This window comes from Chelonoidis abingdonii, chromosome 3 (genome assembly GCF_003597395.2).
Source record: "Chelonoidis abingdonii isolate Lonesome George chromosome 3, CheloAbing_2.0, whole genome shotgun sequence".
In the NCBI taxonomy this organism is placed as follows: domain Eukaryota; kingdom Metazoa; phylum Chordata; order Testudines; family Testudinidae; genus Chelonoidis; species Chelonoidis abingdonii.
The window spans coordinates 118,088,005-118,115,999 of record NC_133771.1 but is presented as its reverse complement, the minus strand read 5'-3'; the positions used below and the strand labels follow the sequence as shown (position 1 = coordinate 118,115,999).

The window sequence follows — 27,995 nt, the reverse complement described above, 5'->3', positions numbered from 1 at the left end:
TGTGGAACTCCTTGCCTGAGGAGGTTGTCAAGGCTAGGACTAACAGGGTTTAAAAGAGAACCAGATAAATTCATGGAGGTTAAGTCTATTAATGGCTATTAGCCAGGATGGGTAAGGAATGGTGTCCCTAGCCTCTGTTTGTCAGAGGGTGAAGATGAAGGGCAGGAGAGAGATCACTTGTGCATTACCTGTTAGGTTCACTCCCTCTGGGGAACGTGGTATTGGCCACTGTCGGTAGACAGGATACTGGGCTGGATGGACCTTTGATCTGACCCAATATGGCCATTCTTAAATGTCCTTTCTCTCACCCCAGGCTCCACCACTTCACAGTTTGTTTCAATCCTGCTGTCATGTCTGAATTAAGTTGGGACTGTCACCTTTATTTGTTCTGTAAAGCTCACAATTTTCAACACTTGAAGAAACAACATGAAAGACCATGCTAGAACACATTAATGTATAAAAGGGAGCCAAAATATCCTTGCAACCACAGATCCAAACAGTGTTTTTAGAAGTAAGTGCACATTCTATTTCTTAAATTACTGTGCTCTCTACTATTGTGAAAGCAACACAGAGGTCTTTTGAGCATGCCAGCAAGTACAATCAGAGTACTTCAGCTGCGAAGTGATGGTAGGTACTCTATTTTAATACCAAGGTTTTTTCTCCTCTTCGCAGCAATGATAGTGGTAGCTCAGTTTTTTTTAAGCTTCAAGATAACTCTCCTAATGGCACTGATGTTCAATTGAATCCCACAACAAAATTGGGCCCAGTCTATAAGCCCTAATTCTGAACTCATTGACATGTTAATCACAATCAACACCCATCAATACAAGGAATTAACACAATATAAAGATGATGTGAAATCCTGATCAGGCTTAATATCTCAAGTATCTGGGTACAACCAAATCAGGTCAGTAATTAACTGAAGCCAGAGGCAAATTCACACATTTCTGGTCATGTCCTAAATGAAGACCTATATAGTATGTACATGGCCTTTATATTTCTTTTTGGACACAAGAATGATCAGAATGTGACAGTGAGACTTGATGCAAAATTCTCTGAAGAGAAAAAAAAATACTCTTATGGGTTCCTCTCACTTTTAATTTTATTTGGCAGAAGTAGCAATTCAGATAGTTTATACCACATTTATTCAAACTCTTCAAATACTCTGCCTTTCAACTCCTCTTCTCCAAGAAGCCTTTAGACCAAAACAATTGCTTCATTCACCATGGAGGAATCTCAACTTTCAGACTCTCTCAATGCTACCCTTAGATTCAGATTAAAGTAATGTGGCAAGCATCACCCCTTCCTATGGAAGACACGTACTAACCCCCAACACCCTTAGTCCCAGAAGTCTTATAGCTCCTGCAATGTGGGTCTTTTACACAGGAAAATTTCAGATCATGTCTACTACCTCATCCAACATAAGATAGCTTGTTAGACTTTGTCTAGAGAGAAGAATTTGGATACATTTGCATTCTTATTCTTAATTTAACTGATTAAATTAGTGAGAAGAGGCAAAGTTAAGAACTCGTAAATTAGAATGACAGTGACCAAAAGGATAAAAATTAGGATTAAGATGGTGTTATCTGTTGAGATATTTTATCCTGCTGCATGCATCATTTCAGATATTTCACTTCAATACTAAGAATATATTCACAGTTGATTGTCGATTAGCATAAATTTGACATCAGATGCAAACCCATTTTTCTTCATTGTATTTTCTAGAACAAGCACTAAGTAATCAAGTGACTTTCTTAATTTGAAATTAGTCTCCTTTATAGGATTAATGTTGTGTATGTGCTCCCAAGCTTCAACTGAAAGGTGGTATATTAGCCTCCTAAATGTCTAAATTAATGATATGACAAATATATTTTACACAGGAATAGGAGGGACTGACCTTCACATGAAGGTAATTTACTTGTTCGTTCACATTTCAAAGGCCTTTCAATAATACCCTTCATACTTTCAATGATTAATTCTATCACAGATAATGTGTCAAACAAAAGTAGGCTGAATATTTTTCAAAAAGAAACAGTGACCTCTTTGAACCAAATCACACAAGTTCTTATTCATTTAGCTCTGCTTCTTACTAATAAAAAAAGGCAAAGAGCTTAACATGTATTTTACCACTCAAACATTAGTGATCAGGAGTTGCAGGAAGAACACAAACACCCCCCTAAAGCAATCCAAGAGCAATACTGTTTTTAAAGTGCTTTGGGTTTTCCTGATGTCATTAACTGCAGTAAACACAAAACATAAAACCTGGGTCTTGAGAATGTAAAATAAAAGGCTTTACATTACTCTTTTAAATGGATATTTGTAGTGTTTACACACACACACACACACACACACACACAATATATTTATTTGGTCAAGGTTTTGGGATCCATCAGTTCTTCAGTATTTATCAGCTTTTTTTTCTCTCTTCTATAAAAACTTAAGTTCCCCTAAAACATTAATCCAAATTTGTTCCATCACTACCTGTAGCTGGAAGAAGAAAGTAGATAATACTGCAGAGATTTTATGTCAAAAGCAGCTAATTTTTAACAATATGGATGTTGATTTTATTGGAGTACAGTGTTCTGCATTTCAAGCAGTTATATTTAACATACTGATCCTGATCTCCCATACAAGAAGCACACAAAACCCTTTTTGCTTTTAACTTTATTTGGCAAAGCAGCACTGCATAAACTGTTCAGTGATTAGGACATAGCTTACACAGCATTTGTTATGTTAAATTCATATATATATCAGCAGTAAGCTACAAAACAATACTGAGCTACAAGTTTCCTCTCATTTTTTTGACAAGGAAGGAAAAACTATGTCAGTTATGTCCAACCTGAACCACAGAGTTTATAACAAGAGCTGTCATCTTTGATGTCTTGAAGTTTAATATATATACAAATGCCCACTTTCAAGGTAATAACGCAGCTGATTGCATCTACTACATGCTAGTCTATGACACCGTGTCACAAGCTTTAAAAAGGAAGTTCATCTCATTTTCTTAGTAACATTTAGCAGACATCTGAACACAGAGAACCTGCCATTGTGTATGTAGTGTTATAAGGTGCACAGAAGCAATTTTACCAAGGAACAATGGAGCTGAAATAAAGTGTTCAAAAAGTATCAGCCATCAAAATTAAAGAGTTCACAAACTGTAGGTCTGCATTTTTGCAGAAATTCATTTCTTTAACCAGATGAAAGTAAAAAAGGCATGTTAAAAAGAAACAGCCCAAATTTAAACTTTCCATCAACTCTTTGCCAGATTTGCCTTAAGCCTCTAAAAAAAGGAAATATAAACACCACACTTTTCCATGCTGATAACAGTATAACAAAATCCAAAACAAGCTGCAATGCTGTTGGTTTTCAAAAAGCTTTTAGAGCTGGAGATGGGCAGTCCACTGTAACACTATGTTTGGGTCAAGATGATGTAGCTTTTACAATTCATCCCTGCAGAAAGAAAATAAATGCAGTTATATTCTTCTCCCCAAGGAGTTCACTCTTGCAATTTTGATATTTAATCAATGAATAAGCCACAGTGCTCAAATACAGCAGCAAAATTTCGGAAAACTCTTCAAGCATTTAAGCCACAAGGCAGATCAACAGCAATCCAATAGCACCTCATACTACTAAAAAGTGAAATATGACTCTACTGTGCAATATGGGTCCCTGTTACTTCTTTTTAAAGTATATCATTTGCTTCCACGAACAAATCAATTAAAATATCAACAGCTTAAAAAAAATACATGACTACCTGCCATCTGAAGAAGTGACTGTCTTACACATTGGGCAATTTACTGGAGAGAGACTTGTTTGAAATCATGGTCCAATTATTCTTGTTACCTGCACAAAAGGCTGCAAAATGTGAAACTTGAGTTCAAAGTTAAACTTTAGTTGCAGTGTCTGGTCAGTGCTGGGCACATCTCACTCTGATGAAGAAGTGGAGAGAATCTGGCACTATCTATATGTTATGTCTGTTTATGTCACAGAGCAACTTTATCAGCTCCTGAAGAAACTACTCAGGCCAGGGCTACATAATGCGTGCCTTCAGCTACTGAGCAGGTGATTAAAACCAGGGAGGAATAAAGACTCAGACTAAAGTAAAAGATGAAGTAATAGACCAACACCTGTCAGGAATGGTGTAGATAATACTTAGTCCTGCCATGAGTGCAGGGGACTGGACTAGGTGACCTCTTGAGGACCCTTTCAGTACTATGATTCTATGAGGAGGAAGTAATAAAATAGCTTCTCTAATCTTGTTTTGATCACTAGGATGACCCCAGAACATCAAGGTTTCTATTATTAATATAGGGTTAAACAGTGAAATACAGAACCCATATTCCAACCGTGAAACTAGGATACATTAGTGACTGAATTCTGTACCCCCAAAAATCTTTTTTTAAAAGCATCAGTTTTAAATCCAGTATTTTCCTACCAAAGTTGATATTTATGAACAATTCCAACATCATGAGGAAGTTTGATTACCGTAACAGAAGTAAGTTTGCCTTTACCTTCAGAGAATAAATGCTCCATATAATGGCAAAACATTTGCCCCAGTTATGAGTAGTCTCTCTCATTAATATTAGAAAAGTTGTTTTTATTGAGAGCAACTTCACTACTGTGATTCTTGGAAGAATACAATAGTATTTCAATCTACTAATGCAAGCCAGCACACAAAATATATGGCTACATGCATACAAGCAAAAGAGTGTTCCGGTCCCAAAGAGGATGCATTTGGAGCCATAGCATGGAATGACAGCATACGCAACTTCTTAAAGTCAACTGAAAGGCTTTTACCTAGCAAGACTAGAAGTTAAAGTTTGAGTTTTCTCCTGAAGTTGTTATAATTCCTAAAGCAGGCAGGCAGCTTCAATCCTTACAGTAATTGTCTGCTTAGTTTTGGGTCTCAGAGGAACATTTTAAGTGCAATGCAAGCGCAATTAAAGACAATGTTGATCACATGGCTAAATTCTGCTATTTTGTTTAATATTTAGAACAGAAAAAAAGTAAAGATAATTCTAGCATTCTGGCAAAGCTTCCTTGCCTAGTTGTTAATGGGATTTCTACACTGAAAGATCTGCAATATCAAGGCACAAAGGCAGTATTACAACATATGAAGCCTGACATTAACTGTGGCAAGAATAATTTTTTTTGTAATTTAAAAAAAAAAAAAATAGTTCCGTCTTCAAGCACTGACCGTGGCAGACAATTTCCCACCCCTATCAATGTAATTTGGCATGATTTTGTCTACTATCATTAATGCATTGAGCATATTTAATTTGAAGTTATTTTGCTTAGCAATACAAATGTGTTCTTAGTACTCAAATTCATGGCAAATGGAATACTGCAGTATAAATAATTTGCCATTTTATTTTTGTTTAGTGCTATGTTAAGCAAATCCTGAAAAAGCTTAATCTAACTTCCTCTAAATACAAGTAAATTTTAGCATGAAAATACCCTTTAAAATTAATACTAGTATTCATATCTCTGCATATTAAAATCTACATTAATAAAGTGCAGCAGCTGGTGTCTACTGAGTTTTACTTGATCTTCAGTGTCCAAATCAAAGAATGTCCACGCCAGTTCATAGTAAGACATGATATATTTTATGCATTTGAATTGTGCTAGTTATTTTCCAGTATTACAAGAAGTTGATGAGGAGGCTATATAACATGCTGTTGAATTAAGTATTTCAAAAATTAAAAAACTAAGGCCTATTTAATCAGGTAACAATTCACTAGTTCTTAACTTCCCATTTGAAGTAAACTTACACCTGTGGACTTAACTGTACATAATCAAAACAGCATTAGTTGATCTAATCTTCAAGTGTAAAAGGACTTTGTAGAGTATCAGGTTTCAAGTAAAGAACTAATTCTTCAGTACAGCCTCCTGAACAGTGCCAGATTGGTCCTGCAACAGAACTCTTATTTTATTTTATTTTTTTGAGTCTTTTTATGTCTAGTTTTTATTCCTGCAGGGAAGGAGACTTTTCCCAACTTTCCTTGATAAACTATTCTGTAGTCTTCTAGATCTGTTAGAAAGGGAAATTTAAGTGAATCAGAGAGACCTCTCTCTTTCCTACACATTACTACTGACTATGAAAGCCTGCTACACTGCTGATAAATCCTCCCCATCTTTGGCATTTACACATCTCCCAATCTCTCCCAGTAGTTTCTGCTTAGCCAAGCTATACATATTTAGTTTTTGTCTTTAAAACAGTCTCCTCCTTCAGCCCCGGGTACCGGCAGTATTAGCTTAAGTGTTAGAATTTTGGAGGAGACTGGAGTATCAACACGTACTGAAACCAGTTCTGCCAATCCCCAAGCATTCAAAAGTCCTGAGCAAGTCCTCAAAAAGTAGCAAATTATATTGGCTAAAAATCCTGAGATTTTAAAATAAATTTTGGTTTCTTCTTGCTTGCCTTTTTAGTGTGGGCGTATATATGGTTCATGTTTTCAAGTTTTCGTCTGCATCCATAAGGGTCAAAACCTTTTCTTTTCTTTTTTTTTTTTAAATGAAAACTGAGATTATCAGGAAATAACCTGATTCTCCCAGCTGAGGATTTAAGGAAAGCACAAACTATCACAGCAGTTGGCAACAATGACCTGAAACAACTGAAATCTGAGATGCAGCTAGCCTTGATGTGTAAGGGAAGAGAAATCAGAGGATTTCATTATCTGTCTTCATGTGCTGGAAGGAATTTTAACTAAATTAAGCTTCACAGGTATACATTTTCTCTTTCAAATCTGCAGTTCAGACCTTTTGTTAATTCGGGACTGGTGCTTTCCTGTTCTTCCTACCACAGAATGTTTGACTATTTTCCCCTAGATATCTTGCATTTTTCTTAGTTGACTATTACTCTTTTCTGCCTTATTTCTAACCTTTCTAGACCCATTTGCATTTTGTGTCCTCATTGATGTTTACAACACTTTCCAATTTAATATCTTCAGCAATTTTCATTAAGTTGTCATTACTTCTCCCTTCTTGATTATTTATGATAAATAATACTAGACCCAACACACATCCTTGCAGCATCCTAGAAGCATCTCACAACCTGAAACATTGCCTTTTGTCACTGGCCTTTGTTTGTAACTCTTCAACCAGTGTTCAATCCATGTGACAGTGCTCATATCCAAGCCAATTTGAATTGGCTCCAAAATGCAGTATTTTATAAAATCAGTTTTCATCTACCAGACCGGTCAAGATATTGCATGTGTATGCTTGCTCACGCCACTGATTTTTTTTTATTAAACTGAAAAATCTATATTGTATCTGTGGAGATTCCCCTTCCTCTCGACTGAAAATCCTAATCTCACTCACTAGTGTAAAAAGCCTAAGGGAATCAAACACACATCTCACCGAATTTCAATGGAAATTGGGCACCTAATTCCCTTAGGCTCATTGAGGCATTGACAATCATTAACTTTTCTCTAACCAGAGACAGATATAAAATTAACCTTTTCAGAAAAGGTAAACAAACATGTTGCACAACTGGGTGAAATCCTGACTCTACTGAAGTCACTTTTGCTGTCACTCAGCAGGAAATTAAATGTCTAATGGTTTTATTTCTCATTTATGAGTTACTCAGTTTTGAATGTAAATTCTTGAAAAGTCTAGAATGATTATTTCCATCCAAATACATGAAACTAAAAAACAAAGCCAAGCCTGCTATACAGACTCAAACTATTTAGTACTTAAGGCTTTATTATTCCCTAAATCCTTTTAAATTACCTCTTCATATAAATACATCACTAGTAACTGAAGTCCTCCGAAGATAAAACAAAAGGGAGATCCTAATTTAAGTAGGTGCTACTTCAAAATCACAGCCAGCCAAATTTTACATTCCAACAGTGGGAGCTGGCAAAAAAGGAAACTTCCAAAGCATAGGATAAAAGCAGGAAACCCATCAGTACAGTGCTAATAGAGCACTGGGTACCCGCTGGGACAAGGAATTAGTGTTAAATTAGCTTTACAAGCTATCAGCTAGACACTAACTCATTAAACTCACTCTACAGTGCTTTACTGTAAGTGTCAACTATGGAGTAATCAGTCAAAAATTAAAGTGTGGCTTCAATAAGCTGCAGTCAAATGAAACTAATTGCTTTATTTATTTTTACAGATATTTCTATAACTTAAATGCTAGATGTCAAAGCACTTACAGTACATGCTATAGATAACTGAGAGTAACAAGAAACAATTATTTATCGAACACAATTAAAAAGTCAAACAGCTTGAAAGTTATTTGCAGAGCTCCGTGTGCATGTGTGCACTTCAGTTAATGAAGCTAACACATTCACAAGTGTTTCTACTCAGGAGGCAAAGGGGGACTGCTGGTTTATTCATTTGCATACTAATGCCTGGTATGTTTTTCAAGATGACAGCTGTGTTGTCTCTTTGCTGGGTTAGGGAGCCAATAACAAACATTCATTTGTCTACTCCTAAAAAAAGACTTATTTAGAACTGATGAACATTGGCAGCTTGCTGTATTAGAGAATACCGTTAAAACAACCATTTGGCATTTGTTTGTTTAAGAAAGAAGGGGGTTATAGTCTCTTCACTTTCTATTACTTTTAGGCCCAGGAAATTAAGTATTCATTTAGAAGATTAGCACTATACCGCTTCCTAATAAGGAGCCTGAAGGACTTTCCTTACTTATGGAGTCTTTTGCAGTAAAAGTGTAAGTTTCTCAGTTATTTGCTGACCTATGACAAGTAGATCTACTTGATAAAAACATAGCAGCTCTATGAAGCATAGTGCAAACTCACATTTCATCTAAAGTATCCTTTTATATTTTATCTTAGCAACCTGTGAAAATCTTGCCAAAAAAAAAAAGTTACAATTGCTGAGATGTTTAAATTTAGGAAGTACTGTGTTCAAAACAATGGAGAAAACACTCTTCAGCACCAACACAAAACCTCAAGAAGCCATGAGTTCAAATGAAACAAAGCACAATCCATGCAACATTTTTTTCTGCCTTTAACTTTACTCAAATTTAGCAGAATCTCCTCATAGTGATGTAACAATACAGAGAAGGCCGCTTTCCATGGTATGGAAGAGCAGAAGCAGTGACAGCAGCAAAGGCAGCCCTTGCAGTCTATCTGCTTAAAATCCACACCCTTTCACCTTGTATGCGTATATCTGTGGAAGAAGAAAGTGGAACAGAAAATCACTTCCACCTGGACCATTGCTTCTCTTTATCTGTTAAAGGCACATATATCACTCCCATCAGAGGCTTCATTTTGACACTGCCATCTTCTAGTTTATCATATTGTTCCAGCATCTGGTTTCCACCTGCAGGGCCGACTGGTAATATCAATCTTCCACCAGGTTTTAATTGGTCTATGAGCTAGAACATAATATACAAAGATAATTAGAATACATATTTCAGAGTAGTAGCCCTGTTAGTCTGTATCAGCAAAAACAATGAGTCCTTGTGGCATCTTAGAGACTAACAAATTTGTTAGTCTCTAAGGTGCTACAAGGACTCCTCGTTTTGCTTTTAGAGTATATATGTATACCAATCCATCTTAGAGAAGCCAGACTTTATTCACTGCACAAAGTAAACAGATCTACAATACTTATCATAGCTAACCAAACTGCATAGATTGAGAACGTTTTTTATGAATGCACAATTTCAACTGTTATGCAATACATAATGGCCTGAGTTACAAAGCCAAAATCTTTTTTTTTTTAATCAAACTGTATTTGAATGGGATGATACAGCTATTGATATTTTAGACCATTTATAATAATTGCCTGAAATGTAATTAACTGATTATCAGTTATCCCAGCTGCAAATAAAATAGTCACTTGTAGTTAGTTGTGTTTTTGTAATTCTGGTTTCTTCATAAGAGCAGAATATTTACCGGAACATGGTTACAACTCAGTTTAATAGTAACAAGTCTGCTACAGATTACCAAGGCCATGTCTACACTAGAGAGCTTACTACAGCACAGCTGTACCGATGCAGCTGCACCTCTGTAAAATCTCCCATGTAGCCACTCTACGCCAACAGGACAGGGCTTTCCCATCAACATAATTAAACCACCCGTGAGCAGCAGCAGCTATGTCGGCGGGACAGCGTCTCCTGCCGACATAGTGCTGGTCCACACTGGTGCTTTAGTCAGTGTAACTTATGTCACTCACAGGTGCATTTTTTTCACATCCTTGAGCGACATAAGTTATACCAACAAAAGTGCTAGTGCTCATTATTTGCTGTTGAGTCAGAACAAGATACAGTCTAAGACTATGTACATACTACCGCATAAGTCGGTATAAGTTATGTCACTCAAAGGTGTGACTAAGCCTCCCCCTTGAGGTACGTAAATTACACTGACCTAATTGCCTAATGGACAGCACTATGTTGGCAGGAGAGATAGGGATGAAGTGTCTAATTTTCATTGTGACATTATGGAACAAAGTTTCTTACAAAGTTGAACAGAAGCATTTTACTAAAACATTAAACTATGAATTTCTGCATAAGGTCATTGTTGCATAAGGTAAAAAATTTAAGATTCCTATCTGCCAATACCTATAGCATTCTATTGCAAAAGTATAAATCAATATCTCGTGATGGCTAACTTCCCCGCAACACCCTAAAAAACTCATTTACTACAGTTTACAGAGGTTTTCCATAATAATTTAAAATTGAAAGTCTTAACTAGCAATTACCATACCACTGCCTCTCCAAAGCTCACGTTAGATCAGTGTTTAACTCTGCCACTTCTCACCACTCTCTTGGAGAAAAGGGAGAGAAAAGTTTCCCTTTCAGAACCCTAATTCCCACCATTTATACTCACTTAAGTCTGTGTATTGTCCACCATCATTTCTGGCAAAAACTGAATCAGACTTCTTTTTAATGCCTTAAACCTCACTCCTTAGTCACCCTCCTTTCCCAACAAGGGCAGAGCATGTTACCTTCCACAACCTCTCAATCCTTTCCAACCCAGGAAGCAAGAAACCAGACAAGTATTTAAACTTTACACTCTAATAGTCGATAAAAACCAAGGGGCTCTATTAGATTGAGCCAAAGAGTTTCAAAACAAAAACAACAAAAGTGCAATATGTGGAAAACCCATTTAAAATATTCTTATGTAGGGAAAAAGTATTACAACATGCAAAATTTTCATACTGACTGGAAGTCTAATGAAAGAGTTGTTCTTTTTTGTTGGTTTTTTTTTTTTTTTTTTTTTTAAAAGGAGTCACTATGCCTGTGGATATCCCAACTATATAAATCTGCCAGCATTTTAATTAAGAAGCTAACAGAGAGAGATTAATGAATCACACACAAACATAAAAGGCTTACTGCTTGGGGCACAACTGGGGCTGCAGCTCCTACATGAATAGCATCATAGGGAGCTTCTTCCGGATATCCCATTCTTCCATCCCCCACTGCAAGAAAGCAAAACCATTTAAGCCTTTCATAGGGATGCGCAACAGCTGAGCTGAAAATTTTCAAGTTATATTTAGCTGCAAATAAGGGGCTAGCCTCCATTTTAAACTGAAGCTCTGGACAAAACTGAGTTATCATAAGAATGTGTGAGGCAGCTATGATGAAGCAGTGGAGGATAGTCCAGAAGACTGACTCTCCACAAGCACTAACTGTCCAGTTTTCCGAATTTATTACAATGCAACTACCACCAACCACCATCTTTTCTACTGTATCCATGGCCTTCTCAGAGTCCTGGGTTTCTCACAAAGAGATCCCAAAATCAAACTTCTCCTGACTTGGCTCTTTTTTTTTTTTTTTTTTTTTAAGTCTACCAATTTCATAGAGTCACTGTTTCCCCATGTCCTCCATGTCCCTCATAATTTGAATGCCAAGACTTGCTGTACTATCTATAACAACAAAATGTAGTTGGTAAATGCTAAAATAGTGGGTCCAGTTTATCATACAATGGCCACATTTTCTACCCTGAGTGATTGATTGTTGTCTTGGGGCTCATTATAAGCCATCAGTCCTTTTATTATCTCGTGGCACCATCCATCACTGTCAATCATTTGACCACTAGTCATGCACTTACATATATGACAGTTGGACGGCCTTAGATCTCCAGCAATGGACCCCAGAGCCTGCAATCTGGCTTTAACATAGCTAGCAGCACATTGTAGGATATTAAGTATCAGAGGGGTAGCCGTGTTAGTCTGGATCTGTAAAAGCAGCAAAGAGTCCTGTGGCACCTTACAGACTAACATATGTATTGGAGCATGAGCTTTCGTGGGTGAATACCCACTTTGTCGGATGCATTCACCCACAAAAGCTCATGCTCCAATACGTCTGTTAGTCTATAAGGTGCCACAGTACTCTTTGCTGATTAGTAAGATAGTTGTCTTATGAGATATTTTGGTGACAGAACCACTGAGGTGCAGAAACAAAAGATGTTGGACGCCGTGAAAACATATAGCTGAGCTGCATCGCGTGGTACATCACTATATTCGTATAATTAAGTGAATTCCAAGGAGCTTGACACCTGTGCAGTAGAGTGCAGAAAACAAACCAGACAGGCCACCTAAGCAGCAACTGATGCACTGTGTGACAGTAATGGGAAAACTATTTGCACTCTTAAGGCTATTACAAAAGTGATATCTATGCACTCTGGCACTGTATCAATGGAGATTAACATGGTGAAAGTTAACACCACAACGAACCTTGGTCAAAGAACGTCTAAATGAATTGGTGATGCACCATGGGGAGCACTTGTATATGAAGCAAGGTGTATGTGTAAGGTGTATGTCACAGGGCAACCCCATGGTGGTTAGCACATAATTTCTCTAGTTTGGAAAAGATCTGCAGTGTCTCCACATTTTGGGGAAGAGAAACAAGTCACAATTTTTACAGAGGACTTCAGCGATAGGGGCCGAGTAGAAATAGTAAGTGTAAGATGAATAGTTTACTAGCACTTTTCTTACAGAAGCACCTAGTGACCCAGCACCAAACCATTTAACACACACCAACAGATTGCTTTTTATAATTGAAACAGTGCTTTTTCCTGCTATATTTCCATCACAATAGTTACATTCAGATTTGTAGTCTAGTAAAACATTATGACTGGACAGCTAATTATACTGCCTTGATATCAATTTATATTACCAATTCCTGAAAAATACAGACACTGACAGTATATTTTAGAACTAGTTGAGCTGATTAATTTAATTAGTGCACTTTACTATTCTAGTACTTTTTCACTTTTGCAATTTTTTGACAGTACGTCTTTTAACCAGTACCGCACAAGCACAGAGTGCCTGCACTATAATGCTCTAATTTTGTAAGCAAGTTCATTCACACATACAAGGAAGCGGTAAATACAGGCCTGGTTTTAAAAAGTGTTACACTTTAAGTGAATTCTTCAGTTTGTGTTTTACTACAGAAATACACTATTATGTCAGAAAAGTGCATTCTGTGCACTGACTTTTTTTTTTTTTTAAATGCTAGAAAATCAAAATCATACAAAGGGAAGGGAGAGATTTTCAAAGGTGAGTTCGGTCTTCAAATTTTCAACTGGGGTTGGGCACCTAGCGCCCTTTGTGTCTTTGAAAATCTTCCTCAAAGAAATTAAACCAATCAGGTTTCCAAATTCAGGTCACTTGCAGTCAGCTTTTAGTCAGAATATTTAATTTAATTAATAAGTATACCAAAGTACTTGATGCTCACCCAGCAGTTTCACTCTTCCTGAAGACAGTAATGTAGGATCATCCTTTTTGACATTATTTATTGAGTCATCTACTAACTCTTTGATATGATCAATTCCTACAACTCGTCCTTGGGGACCAACCTGGAAGAAAATTACACAGTTGAATAGTTTGCTAGATTTGTTTTATTTTAAACGTCATGATTTCCATTTTCTGAGCCAGTTCACTTCTTTAAGTAAGTCTGCTCAGTTAGTAAAGCAATATATTATCCCAATCCTAATAAATCTACTGCTCAGAACCACTAAGTTGTTTCTAGAATTAATGCATAATAAAACTGTATTGGCACACTTTTTATACCAGTTAATTTATTTGTTGTAGCTACTTTTTAAAGAAAAAGATTTTAAAAAGTTATTTTGTTTAAGTTTGGTATCTTAGAGCATTAATACAGATTTTTCCCTTCACTCTTGAACAGCTAAAGTTGTACCATACACAACTATACCATCTACTATTGAAAGCAAGAATTTCAAGAACAAGGTTTAATTTCTAACCTCATTTTGCTATGTCCAGTATCATTCTTGGAAGTTTAATACTTTCTAGAGAACAATTTTAATTCAAACCCAAAAGCTACAAGAGGTTGGTTAAATGTGATTTTCTGGTTCCTACTATTATCTAAACTTATTTACCAAGCCAGTCACCATGGTATCTGAGCATCCTACAAATTTATTAAGTCTAACATACACTAGTTTCTTTACTCCTCCAGTTGCAAGAATGCTTTTCTTTTTTGTAGGGTTACTGCAAAAAAGCCAGGTTGAAGTAGTAGATTTTGTATTTTTCTCTAAGGTGCCAAGATTCTTTATTGAGCTTGCTTCTGAAAGAGATCAGGATGACAGTCATGGGCCTAAAGCTCTGTCCCTTGCACTTGTACGTCTCACTCTTGAGGTCTGCAGTTCCGTTGACTCAGCGACATGCAGCTGTTGAGGATTTAGGACTCGTCAACACGGAGAAACTGAGTAGCATAACTACAGCAGAATAATTATTCTGCTATAGCCATGGCAGTATACCGTAATTTCCCTGTGTGGACACTATTCCTGAATAAAGGTATCCTCCTAAAGTAGAGTAATTATTCTGGAATACTTTTTTTATTTTTATTTTATTTATTCCAGAATAGAGGTTGTCTACATGGGAAGTTATACCAGCATAGCTATAGTGGAATAACTATTCCACTATAGATATGTTTACATGGAGAAATTGGCAAGTTCTTAAAAAGGTGTAATATTAGCATACAGACTTAAAACATTAGCATATGTTAGTGTAAAAGCATACTGACTTTAATATGTGCTATACTCATCAAGGCTTACACTAGACCTTTAAATATGTTTGTTAACATGTGCTAATGTAATGTCTTAAAATAATAGTCTAGATAAGGTCACAATGAAGTTGTGATCCCATGGAGAGACTGGTTCCTTGATAGGTGGAAACACACTAAGTCTTTTAGAAATTTTATGGAGTCAAGTGCCACAAGGAAGACTGACCCTCTAAAGGTGCATGATGCACTGAGATCACTGCCAAGTGTACTTTCATTGAACTCAGAAATAGATTTAGACTGTTTCAATTTTAACAGTTAATTCTAGACAATCAGTACTGAGGCTTCAGAGATTTCTGGTGACACCAGTAAGAAAACCTTGTCCGCTTCATCCAGTAAATCTGTCCTCTAGAGACCTCGCTACTATTAAACTAGGATGCCTCCAATAGGAGATGAGTAACCACATTCTGTGCTTAATATCCATCCAGTGGCCAGGCCGTGGAATAGAGGACTGAGTGTACAATCTTTCCCTTGGCCTGCAACAACACGTCTGTTACCAGCAGTAGCAACTTGGATCAGGCCATTAGAGAGCCTCAGAACAGCAGGAACCAGAACATCTGGGCCAGGCTGGGGAATTAAAATCAGCTTCATTGAGATCTGCTTGACCTTGCAGAGCATACTGGGAATAGAGTGACACAGGTGAAGTGTTCAATAAGCCTCCCTGTCCACAGGATCAGAAAGGCACCTGGCAGGGAGCCCAGGCTCAGTTCTTCTCGTAAGCAGAAGCTGTGGCACTTGTCATCTTTGTGTCACAAACAGGTCTATTTGAGAATGGCCCTCCTCTGAGATGATGTCATGGAGAATGACGTGTTCGACTTTCCACTTGTGATTTGATAAGAAGTGTCTGCTACTGTGTTCTGCTGACGAAGCTAGTGGACAAGGAAGAAATTTGATTTCTTATTCACCAGTTCCACAACATGACAGCTTCCTGACACAATGGGGAAGACTTGGCCCTTCCCTCACTTGTTGATGTGGCACATAATGTAGGTATTGGCCATCATTATTTGAATGTCTTGACCTCTAATGAGAGTCAGGGAAGAGTCACAAACCTTTCAGACTGCCTTAAGGTCTATGAGATTGATGTACATTTGTCTATCTTGGGATGTCCACTGATCTTGTGCAAGCAGGTCCTTTAGTATGTGCTCCCCAGCCCAAGTGCAATACCTCTGGTCACTACTGTTCAGGATGAAAGGGGAGGTATGAAGGGAACTACCCTGTAGGCAGACATTAGGTCTTTCTACCATGCCAGAGATTACTGGGCCAGGAGGGGGGCATGAACAGGATCATATCCAGGTGATATTTGCCTGAGAAGTATACCAATCTCAGCCATCCCTGCAAGCAGCAAGGTGTAGTTGGACAGATGCAAAACAAGTCTCCTAGATCCAGAGTGGGAATAATCAAGGCAAGGGTTATCATCCTGGACTTTAGCTTGCAAATAAATTTGTTTAGCTCTCACATCCAAGATGGGTCACAATCTGCTTTAGATCAGGATGTATAGGCTGGAGAAACCCTTTCCCCGATACTAAGGCAGGAAATGCTTTAGTGCTCCAGGAGAAAGGAGGGGATCTCTTATTGTAGAATATCCTCATGAGAGTGGTCGCTGAAGAGCAAAGGGGAAGAGGTGTTTAGTGGGTAGACACCAGAAGAAGTTGTGTACAGTAACCCAACGTTACAGAAATGCACTGATCCAAGGTAGCACAAAAAAAGTGAAAGGTGATTCCCAAAGGGGAGAATTGGCTGTGGCTCTGGAGAAACGGGTCCATATCTCCCAAACAACTGATCAAAACTGGTGTTTTGAGAAAGGGTGAAACAGCTGAGTCACTGAGGAAGCCACTCTCCTGTAGAAGAGCTGTGCCCTCCTGGGTGGCTCCGAGGACTCTGGTAGAAGAATAGTGGGACTGTTCTTTGGGGAGCTGCTGTCTGAAATGCTTCCTACTAAGACAGGCCTGGTTTACACTACCACTTAACTTACATTGACTTAAGTCACTTTAGGAGGGGTGGGAAAGAAATCACACACACCCCCGAGCAACATAGCTTATATTGACTTAATGTGGTGTCTACACTGTGCTATGCTGTGAGAGACGCTTTCCTGCTGTCTTAGCTTCTGCCTCTCAGGAAGATGAACTACTGAAATCAATGGGAGAGCACTCTGCCATCAACTTATCGTGTCTTCATCAGACCCGCTAAATCAACACCACTGCATCAATCGGAGTAGCACTGATTTAGCGTGCCCGTGTAGATAAGCCCACAGAGTACAGACCCCAAAGGATTGCACACTCAAATCCTTTAAAGTGTGAAGGGCTTCATCTGTCTTCACACTGATGTTGGCAGACCAGTGCCAGCTCATGTCAAGGCCCCAGGCCTCACTCAACACTGACAAATGTATACCTGGATATTAGTCTGGGTCACCTGTGTGCTAGTATTGTTAAAATAGCTATTAGAGTTAAGAATGTGCTTAGTATTTAGACTTCATGGAATATTTGTATGATGCTGCATCTATTAATCCTACTTATGTTATCTGGATCCCATGTTACATTAATCTTTAAATATTTGCTCTAACTACAAAAATGTTCACTAAAACTGTAAATCCACCAGAGTAAGGGGAAAAGCATTAGCAAGTGTGAAATACCAGTTCACCACAAGAAGTTATCTCCTCCCCAACAAAAGGTATATAGACATCAGACAAGCCATTAGGATACAAACACAAGCCCTCATCCCATCACAGCTTAAACGCTGGGGAAAGGGAATAAAAATGTCTGTTAAGGAGAAATTGTTATCCCTGTGCTGCTTGAACTCTGAGGGACAAAGATTTCTAAGCATGAGTAAGGGGGCCCCAGTTGTTTGGCTTGGGTTAGCCCTAAAATTCATATAAAGCTTGCATATTATAGCTCCCAAAAGATGATAGCTGCTAAGACTGTATCTCATGTGTGTGTAAATAACTTATTTCTTTTCTTAGTTATAAACTTTTAGATAGTTTATTACAGGACAGGCTACAAACACTGTCTTTCATAAGAGATCTGGAATGCACTTGACTTGGGGTAAATAACTGGTCCTTTGGGATTGTGAGTAACATGAATATTGTTGTGATTTTTGGTGTAAGGGCCACCAATCACAAAGGCAAGCTTGCCTGGGCGGCAAGACAGACCAGAGTGCCCACGGGGACTGCCTGTGACTCCATGTTAAGGCTATTATATAGTGCTTTAGAAGGTCACACTTGTTACTTGGTTGGTGAAATATATTTATAGAACATACAACCCATTTGGAGTTTGTGCTCCGTTCCTGGACAGTTTGCCCTGCGGTTCGCACTCACACTTGTGAGCTGCTCCAGACAGCCTGACAGAGAGAACTTCTTATTCATCCAGAAAGGAGAATGACAAAATGACCGGTCCTATGGGTTCTAATGGGGGGAAAGAACAGTTTCCTCCTGTTTTTATTGATGGCTAAGGGAGACTTGAGCTGTTGGGGGTTCAGGTGCCACCTGAGTAGTACTCAACTTGAATGAAGGAGCCTCAGGCACATGTGGCCTATTCCAGGAAGTACTATCTCCCATGAAACAACCAAGGTGCCCAATAGGGCCATATGGGCATGGAGGAGTATGGACCTTGAGACCAGGGTACTGGGAACCAGGGTACTTGGGAAGGATGAGGTGCTCAGTGCCACATGCAAGAGTCCTAGTACTGCCAGTGAGAATGAGTTTGAAAGGTGCGGAGACTCCAGTTCCCATAGAACGAGGAAGTCTCCCAGTGCCACTACATGTCAGCTCCCCACCCCACCTTCCACAGTACCAACTCTTGTGAGACTACTGATTCTGCCAGCAGCGCTAGTGACATAGTCTGGAATGTAGGGTGTACTAGTGCTGCGTGTGACTTCATCGGTACTGGTCGGGAAGGAGTCAGTGCTGTATCCGGCACTGGTAAGGATTCTGATGGTGCAAGCCTGAGAGTGTCCTCAATGCTGCAGGCCATTCAACGCTTATGTGGTAGCCACATGGGGCACAAAGTCTCAGCAGAATGATGGAGGGGAGGAGATCACTTCACCAAAAAGTTAGAAAGTGATCTTCAACTAGAACTCCATGCACTCTCTACACAGTGCCTCCTCTCCATTTTCATCAACTTTTAGTGGAAAACAATGTTCCATGCAGTAAGTCCGCACTTGCACTTTTTGGAGAGGACCGTACAAGGGGATTCAGACAGCCAGGATCCAATGCCAGCTTCATAGATTTATTTAACAGAAAGATCTGCAGCTTTGTTTCTCTGTCCTTGTGGGTCCAGGATGTAAATATGCAAATCACATTTTCCAAGGGTGTGTGATTCCCTGAGACAGTAGACACATTTGATATGCCCATCATTAGCAGATACACTTCCCTCACAAGAAGGGCAGTACTTAAAACCCACAGACCTTGAGAAGGCCATCTCAGGAAGTCTTTTTTGTTCTTGTTGCCAACACTTGAATGAAAAGTTAGGGTCACAGCTATGCAATGGATGTTATTCTCACACACACTTCAGGATTTAACACCAACAAAAAAACAAATATTAATCTGCTAACACTGTACAGTATCACTAGAGAACAAAAAAAATCTTAGCAGCACATCAGTGTAACAGGAGAAGAAAAAGCAATGTTATGCACAAAGATTCCACATATTTTCAAGACAAGCCATAATTTGACTTTTTTCATGTTCTCTCTTTTGAAGATTTATTTCACAAGTCTTGTTCCTTCCACACACAAAAAATGACCACTTGGGCATTGTAGTTTTAAATTATTAGCTACTGAGTTGTACAGATCGACAAGGTCTGGTTTTGGTTGAGTGGAAGTAAACAAATTAATTAGCATTAGTAGACAATAGAAATAGTTAATAGAAGCTAAAGTTTTTTTAATTTAACTTAAAGATAAAAACCTAGTACAACTTATTACCCAATCACAGCATAACACCTGCACACAGTTTAACCATTAAGTAGAAGAATAGCAGATTAACCAAAGGTGACTTGGTGACGGAAAACAAAGACTACGCGCATTAATGCAAATTATTCCTTGTACTCCTACAGACTGAGAAGTAAATTAGTTTGGAATCCAGCAAAGACAAACAAGGTGTCACCACAGAGAGGTGAGTGAAGAAAACATAGCAGCAATCAAAAAAGCAAACAAAAGGTTAGGATGCAGAGGGAGTGGAACTGATAATATACTATTACATGAGTAAATGACATGCCCCCCATCAGGTAACACTGTGTTTAGTTCTGCTCACCCAATCTCAAAAAAGGATATAGATGAAATAGAGGGTTTTGAGACAGGTTATTAGAAGCACAGAAAGACTTCCATATGAAGAGACTACCTCGTTTAGAGAGGAGATTAATAAGAGGGGACACAAGAGGAGTATGTATATTAATGAACAGTGTAAAGAAAGTAAACTGGATGTTATATAGGTGAGATGATGGGAAGCTTGGAAGAAAAATTCAAGAGGAAGGTTTTTTTGCTCAACAGTTGACACTACTCAAGTATCTACTGAAGAAAGATTTAGACAAATGAAGCATCAGAAAAAGACCTGGGTTTTGTGTGTGACCTTAGTAAGCTACCAACAGGAGCTTACCAATGGCAGACAGGAACATACTCGAACAACTGTATAGACCTTCACTGGACGCTGACACATGGGGAATGTTTGGACATCAATGATAAAGACCTCTGTCAAACTGGATAACATCTATCACATTTTGCCACACGGGAAGCACTCTCCACTCCAAGTTCTCCAATTCATTCATGATGCAGAGCTGAAGGACACTTTTCCAAATGCATGGATAGCTTTGATGATTCTGCTCATGCTGCTGGTCAGTCGCGGGTGATGAGTGCAGCTTTACAAAGCTCAGGCTCTTTAAAACAAATCTTCGATCAATGATGGCTGATGAGAGACTGACATAGCTTGCTATTTTATTGCCTGAAAAGTGCCACTTGCCAGTCTTTGGATCTCTCTGACACCGTGCTTCACTTCACAAGGTCGAAGGTGAGAAAAGTGTCCTTTTGAACTAACGAACTAGGGTTAACGGTCTAAGGCTGCCACCTACTGTAACACTATTTAATACTAGTCCACCCAATGTTGGTGCACAGTTCAATTTCTTGATGTTAGTACATTTCAGTTATTTTTAAATTAAAAAGTTTGTATAAGCTTAGAGGAAACTTATTTTTTTATTTGTTTATATATGGCATAAATAAATATAGATTTACATAGCCTAACGCGCAAATGTATCATCTTATATAATGGATAAATCATGCATGCAAATAGTGCAAAGACATGAAATGGGCTACAAATGCAATAAAAAATAAGGTAGTCAAAAGTTTAATAAATGGACAGGGGTGCTGAAGATGCTCCTCACATCTGGGGCACAACTGGGTTTAGGGCTGGCCCTGTCCAGCAGGATCCAAGTGTGGAGGGGGTGTCCAAATGCTGGGGGAGGATCACGGCATGGCATCTGGGCATGGGGGAAGTCCGGATGCATGGGGTTGATCAGAAGGGGGAATAGCTCCCCTTACGGTGACCCTTCCCTCAGTGGCTGAGGAGTGTTGCGAGCAGGAAGTGTGGGAGATGGGGGCAGTGCAGAGCCCAGGGAGGTTTCTGGGAGTGAATCTGAGCTGGCCCAGACCATACCATGCAGGGTATGTGTGCTACTCCCTAAGGCCCAGCCCAGCCAGTACTAGCAGCTGAGACTGGTGCAGGGTAGGAGCCATTAGCCAGGGTGGGGCTGGGGAGGGGTATTGAGAGCAGGAGGTGAGGCTTGATGGGGGTCCAGGTATGGGGGTTGGGTGGACAGTGCATCCTCTGGTCTCCCCTCCCTCCGCAGTGATTTACCTCTCCACCAGCTGCTCCAGGCACCCAAAACAATGTACCCACGCTGCTGAGAAGAGACGCGTGACTGCTTTAGTGGCTTCCATTTGCTTCCCCATCAGAAAGTCATTTTTCTGAGGGGAAGCAAAGAAATCTGTGCAGAACATGAATTCTGCGCATGCACAGTGCCATAGAATTCCCTCAGGAGTAAATCCTCATGCTCCAGACTATAAGGCAACTGCTAGCCGACTGGTGTTGGGAAGAAACTTCTCTTCAGGTTATTCCTTAGTTGTCCACTATGAAATTTACAGCACTTTATTCTGAAATATTTGGTATTAACCATCATCAGAATGGGATACTAAACTAGATGTTCAGTTGTCTGATATATGACATGACAATTTCAATGGTTCCTATGAAAACTAATCCAGTTTACTAAAGAAAGATCAGGATGCTAGAAATCAAGAGATTGTACATTCATACCGTTATTTTTTCTTTTAAATTTAACCAAAACACTACGTATTTATCTGGACTGAAAAATTTCTGTTGTTTCAAGTGGTTAAAACAGGTTGCTCACCATTCGTGAAAAACATGCTGTGAGAATTCCACTTCCAGATCCTACATCAAGGGCTTTGGCTCCTTCATGTAACTGTTCAGATAGTAATTCTAGAGCATATGCATGCTGACAAAGAAAAACAAAAGGGCATGTACTATTTTAAAACTTCATTTTACCCACTGCATATTCACTTTTTCAGAGATTTCAAGTTATACATGACAACCGAGTGTTGTTATAGGAAACTGACGTCAGTGTTCTTCTGCACCACAACAAGAAAATTATTCTGATGCTTTTCCATCTAACTTTAACACATATTATTCTCAACTGTTTCCTCTAACAACAAAATATAGACTATGCCATCTCACTATTTTTAGGTCTGTAGCATATGATTATTTTTGAAATAAAATCATTGGTACAAATTCTGCACTGCATTTTAGACCCTTCGTAAAACTCTGATGGTACAGAGAGGCCAGAAAGATGTAGCCAGCTGAGAATTCTGCAACATACAAAGGAAGTATGGTGATGGTGGTTAAAGTAAGCTATACTCCAGCTATCCTCAGCTTTTACAGTCTCTTGGAAACTACCTGACAGTTGGAATACGAGAAAAACAGCCCATAAGTTGCTTTAACCCAGGGGTCGGCAATCTTTCAGGAGTGGTGTGCCAAGTCTTCATTTATTCACTCAAATTTAAGGTTTTGCATGCCAGTAATACATTTTAACGTTTTTAGGTGGTCTTTCTATAAGTCTATAATATATAACTAAACTATTGTTGTATGTAAAGTAAATAAGGTTTTTAAAACGTTTAAGAAGCTTCATTTAAAATTACATTAAAATGCAGAGCCCCCCGGACCAGCGGCCAGGACCCAGGTAGCGCGAGTGCCACTGAAAATCAGCTTGCGTGCCGCCTTTGGCATGCATGCCATAGGTTGCCTACCCCTGCTCTAACCTATATAGCACTAACACAGAGCCAGCTTAAAGAAGCCATAAAGGGCTCCCTGATGGCTGCCACACACCTAACATGCCACCTTGGATCAATCAACAACTCATTAAGCAAAGAATCTGGGACAAAAAAAAAATCAATCATTTTTGGATGATTACAGGATGAGCAATGTTATCTTATAATTTGTTTTTAAATCCATAATTAAGAGGTCCATATAATGCCTAATTTTATGAGCCGAGTTCTCTGCTGCATCCGTACACAGTAGAGGTACAGCAGAGAAGGGGCTATCAGAAAGCCAATTGTTGCTCCCTGATTTTGTTCGCACCAGCTCTACTTAAAGCAAAAGGGGCAGCTTTTATTTATACTACTGGCATAATGTCCCTAACGGTAACTGCAGCAAATTGGAAAAAGTGGAGCCTTGTTCTGCCACCCCCTCTACCATCCTTTTTCTCCCTCATACTAAGCAGTTCACTCCCGTGGAAGAAGGCAGAGCAGGCACAGGAGACAGCATAGCCAGCTCTGCCTGTTTTACAGTAACCAGAGATTCCCCCTACAGAAGGGAATTCTCCAGAGGGTTTCTCCAATCAACTAGTTTCAGTTCACTTTGCACTGAACTAAGCAGATGCAAGAATCTGGGGCCACATACAATTCCACAAAGCCATATTTTTAAGTTGGTCACATGCAATTCAATCCAATAAAAGAAAGAATTTGTAGGCTCCAGTTCTTTCATTTTAAGCCCACAAGTAAAGGTGACCTGAAAAGCCTCTGAAAGTAGAAGAGAATATGGCTCTACTTCAGCAATCATTAACATGACCAACATATATACTCCTGTTATAAAAAGCTGCATCTAGGTATTTATACTACAATTGGTGTGGTATATGCTTTCAACACTGTATTAATTTAATTTGAGATTTCCCATCAATATGGAGAGTGAATAATATTTTTGCTGAAGATATTATCGTCACAACAACATGTCAGATATTTAGAACTTCAGTTTTCTCCAGAATATAGGAAAAATGTTTATATTTACACTAGCATGTTCTCCATTTAAGTTAAGGTTCTAATGCATCAAAAATCTAGTTGAACAGCCCCCGTGCATAAGATTCAAGACTGAATTTTTTTCACAAGTCAAATTTCTGTTTTGTGCACTAAAGGATAAACTCTGCCGCTTCCTGCATGTGTGTAAAAGGCCTTTTTGAAGCAGAACTAATGCAGTTCTTCTGCATGAGGGGCAGGATTTTCAGGAGACCATAGATTTATCCCCATCCCCCCCATAGTAGGGATTCCATGCGCAGCAAAGGAGCAGGGTGGGAGGATCCATCACTGTCTAGTCCTTTCACTTCTCTACCCCATCACAGGAATACTGATAGTGAAGGAAGACTCCTTCCCATTCCCATTTTTCACGCCACAAAACCTAACTCTGAATTTAGTCTCAGCAATTGCTATGTCTCACCTAGATTGTCAGACTCCCAGGAAAATTGTGCAACCAGTTTTAGAGGTCAGTCGCAATAGCAGTATTAGGTTTTCTTCAATGAAAAGATCAATTAGTCTTAATAGTAGACTAATGACCTAAAACAGAAGTAGCACTTATTTAGAAAGAACAAAAAAAAATGGGAAGATATGGAAAATAGGAAAAATGTGTAACTACGCTGTTATTTTGTAGCTTTAAGTAGCTTCATGGGACTGTTGACTTTGTAGCAGGTACCAACAGCAATGTAGCTTAGAGTATAGGCTGTTAAAAACTTACCCTCCTTTCCCAAAGGGTTGAAGTTACTTACCTACAGAAGGATTTTGGCATGTAGACAAGGAAAGAGTGTACCAGAGCACTACTTTCATTTATTGGCTGATATAACTTGACCTTTAACTATAGAGTGCTCTACCATATAACAAATCTTAACTCTTCATTATAATTTACACCTGATGGCAAATAGCCTATTTAACGCTGCAAAACTTTCAAATATACACATTTTCCTTTTTCCATCACCTGTGAGAGCAGACTTTAGAACAAAATCCCATCAGCCTATTGAGTTAGACAAGAACAAAAGTATTCTAACCACAACTCAATACTGCAATGCTGAAAACGGTTGAAGTTTATAATTAGAACTCAAATATGTGAGTAGGGCTTTTAGTAAGTTTGGGGGGAAAAAGTCAGTTTAATAAATTTTAAGTTGTCAATGAATGTGTAACTTATTAAAAACTTTGTCTATAAGTATATATTATATAGATTTTAATCCATCAGAGGTCTTCAGTTGTGCTATCTTAGTTTTGGACGCTACTGCTAAAAAAGGCTAGTTTGCACAAACACTTTATGCATATTTTTACTTTCTACCTTGCTTATGTGATGGACTAGAGTGGCAATATGGACTCAGTGAATTTAGGCTGAACACTAAAAGGACAATTACTGATATTGATTTACTGTTATGCAGACTAGCTGTTGTCAAACTTTTAAAAGCTTAATGTTCCACTAAGAATTCAGAAATACTTGGTGCACTACTTACATAATTCTAATCAGTGTAGTTATAATATGAGAACAAGAATCTATTATATTTACCTTTCTATTTAAAGAAACTTGCATGCCCTCTGTTTGTGGGACGTGTACCACCAGTGGTAAGCTTAGTACAGTGTGAGAGACACAGATCTACATTAAGATTCTGGAAAAAATGGCTACTCACCTTCTCATAACTGTTGTTCTTCGAGATGTGTTGTTCATGTCCATTCCGATCAGGTATGCACGTGCCACATGCACATTCGGAAAGTTTTCCCTTAGCAGCTCCCATCAGGTCAGCTGCGGAGCCCCCTGGAGCGGTGCCTTCATGGCACTCAAAATATGACCCTGCCGACCCAATCCCCCTTTAGTTCATTCTTGCCGGCTGTTCCGACAGAGGGGAAGGAGGGTGGGTACTGAAATGGATGTGAACAACACATCTCGAAGAACAACAGAAAAACAACAGTTTTTCTTCTTTGAGTGCTTGTTCACATCGATTCCAAATCAGGCAACTTCCAAGCTCTACCCTGGAGGTGGGGTCGGAGTTCAGGAATCGCTGACTGGAGCACCACCCTGCCAAATGCTGCATCATCTCTGGAGTGTTGGGTGAAAGCATAGTGAGAGGTAAACATATATGCACCAATGACCAAGTTGCTGCCCTGCAGATCTCTTGTATCAGGACCTAGCCCAGGAACGCAACTGACCAGGCTTGTGCCTCTGTGGAATGTGCTGTAAGTTGGGACTGGGACCTTGGTTAACTCATAACAAGTGCAGATGCAGGATGTGATCCAGGAAGACATTCTTTGAGATGAGAACAGGAGTCCTTTCATCTAGTCTGCTACCACCACAAAACAGTTGGTTCGACTTCCTGAATGGTTTCATGCGCTTGATGTAGAATGCTAGCGCTCTCTGAACATCCAGTGAGTGTTGCCTCTGCTCTTGGATACTGGTGTGAAGCTCAGGACAGAAGATGGGTAGAAAAATGTTTTGACCACTGTGGAATTGTGACACTACTTTGGGGAGGAAGGCTGGATGAGGCCTGAGCTGCACCTTGTCCTTGTGAAAGACTGTGTAGGGTGGGCCAGAGCCTTTAATTTAGACACCTGCCTGGCTGATGTGACAGCTACCAGGAAGGACATCTTTCACAACAAACAGAGGAGAGATCAAGTTGCCAGTGGTTCAAAAGGGAGCCCCATTAGCCTGGTTAGGACCAGGTTAAGGTTCCATGCGGAACCGGTTGCCTAATCTGTGGCTATAGACATTCCAAGCCCTCGAGGAAACATCCTACCATGGGGCTAGTGAACACGGAGCATCCAGACGTTCCTGGGTGGAAGGCTGAGATAGCAGCAAGATGCACCTTGACAGATGCCATAGCTAAGCTCTGCTGTTTGAGATGCAGAAGATACTCCAGGATGAATGGTATAGACACCTGGAGTGCAGGTGTATGTGTTTGCTGGGCACACCAGCAAGTGAATCTCTTCCACTTGGCTAGATAAGCAGCCCTGGTGGAAGATTTCCTGCTGCCAAGCAGAATCTCCCTTACCAACTCCGAACATAGGTGCTCCATGCAGTTTAACTGGGAATCTTCCAAGCCATCAGGTGGAGGAACTGGAGGACTGAGTAATGGAGGCAACAGTGGTCCTGAGTGATCAGATCGGGGCATGATCAGGGGTCCACTGACAGTTCCAGAAGCGTGGTGTACCAATGTTGACAGGGCCACACTGGGACCAGTAGAATCACCTCCGCTTTGCCCCTGTGGATCTTGAGCAGCACCTTGTGTACGAGTGGGATCGGTGGGAAGGCATACATGAGGCAGTCTTCCCAAGGTAGCAGAAACCACTCCATTATTGAACCCGGGCTGCGTTTCTGGAAGAAGGAGAACATTGGGCCCTCATTGTGCCGGGTGGTGAATAGGTCGACCTGGGGAAATCCACACCTTTGGAAGATGAGATGAAGAACATCTGGACGGACAGACCATTCATGGTTGCAGAACAATTTGCTGAAGTGACCCCATAGCTCGTTCTGCACTCCTGGGAGATAGGACGCCTCCAGGTAAATGGAGAGGGCTATGCAGAACTCCCATAGTTGGAGAGCTTCTCGACAGGCGGGTGGGGAAATGGGCTTCACCCTGTTTGTTGGTATAGAACATAGCAGTGGTATTGTCAGTCATTACTGCCACACTTTGACCTTGTAGCCGGGACTGGAAAGTTTCGCATG

General features: G+C 39.5%; 1 protein-coding gene across 3 annotated transcripts in view; it reads right to left on the bottom strand.

Annotated features, from left to right (window-relative positions):
• Window positions 1–2,647: 2,647 nt before the first annotated feature.
• PCMT1 (protein-L-isoaspartate (D-aspartate) O-methyltransferase) overlaps window positions 2,648–27,995 on the bottom strand; it is a 50,878-nt gene continuing 25,530 nt past the window's right edge. For 2 of the 3 annotated variants that reach the window (XM_032771773.2, XM_075064044.1), the window contains exons 4-8: window positions 22,375–22,479; window positions 13,652–13,772; window positions 11,306–11,391; window positions 9,177–9,346; window positions 2,648–3,450 (exon numbers count right to left, since the gene is read on the bottom strand). In XM_032771773.2, coding sequence (XP_032627664.1) covers window positions 3,438–3,450; window positions 9,177–9,346; window positions 11,306–11,391; window positions 13,652–13,772; window positions 22,375–22,479 — 495 coding nt within the window. In that variant the 3' untranslated portion in view covers window positions 2,648–3,437. Of the gene's footprint in view, window positions 3,451–9,123; window positions 9,347–11,305; window positions 11,392–13,651; window positions 13,773–22,374; window positions 22,480–27,995 lie in introns of all 3 variants that reach the window. The other variant, XM_032771775.2, reaches the window with a different exon arrangement.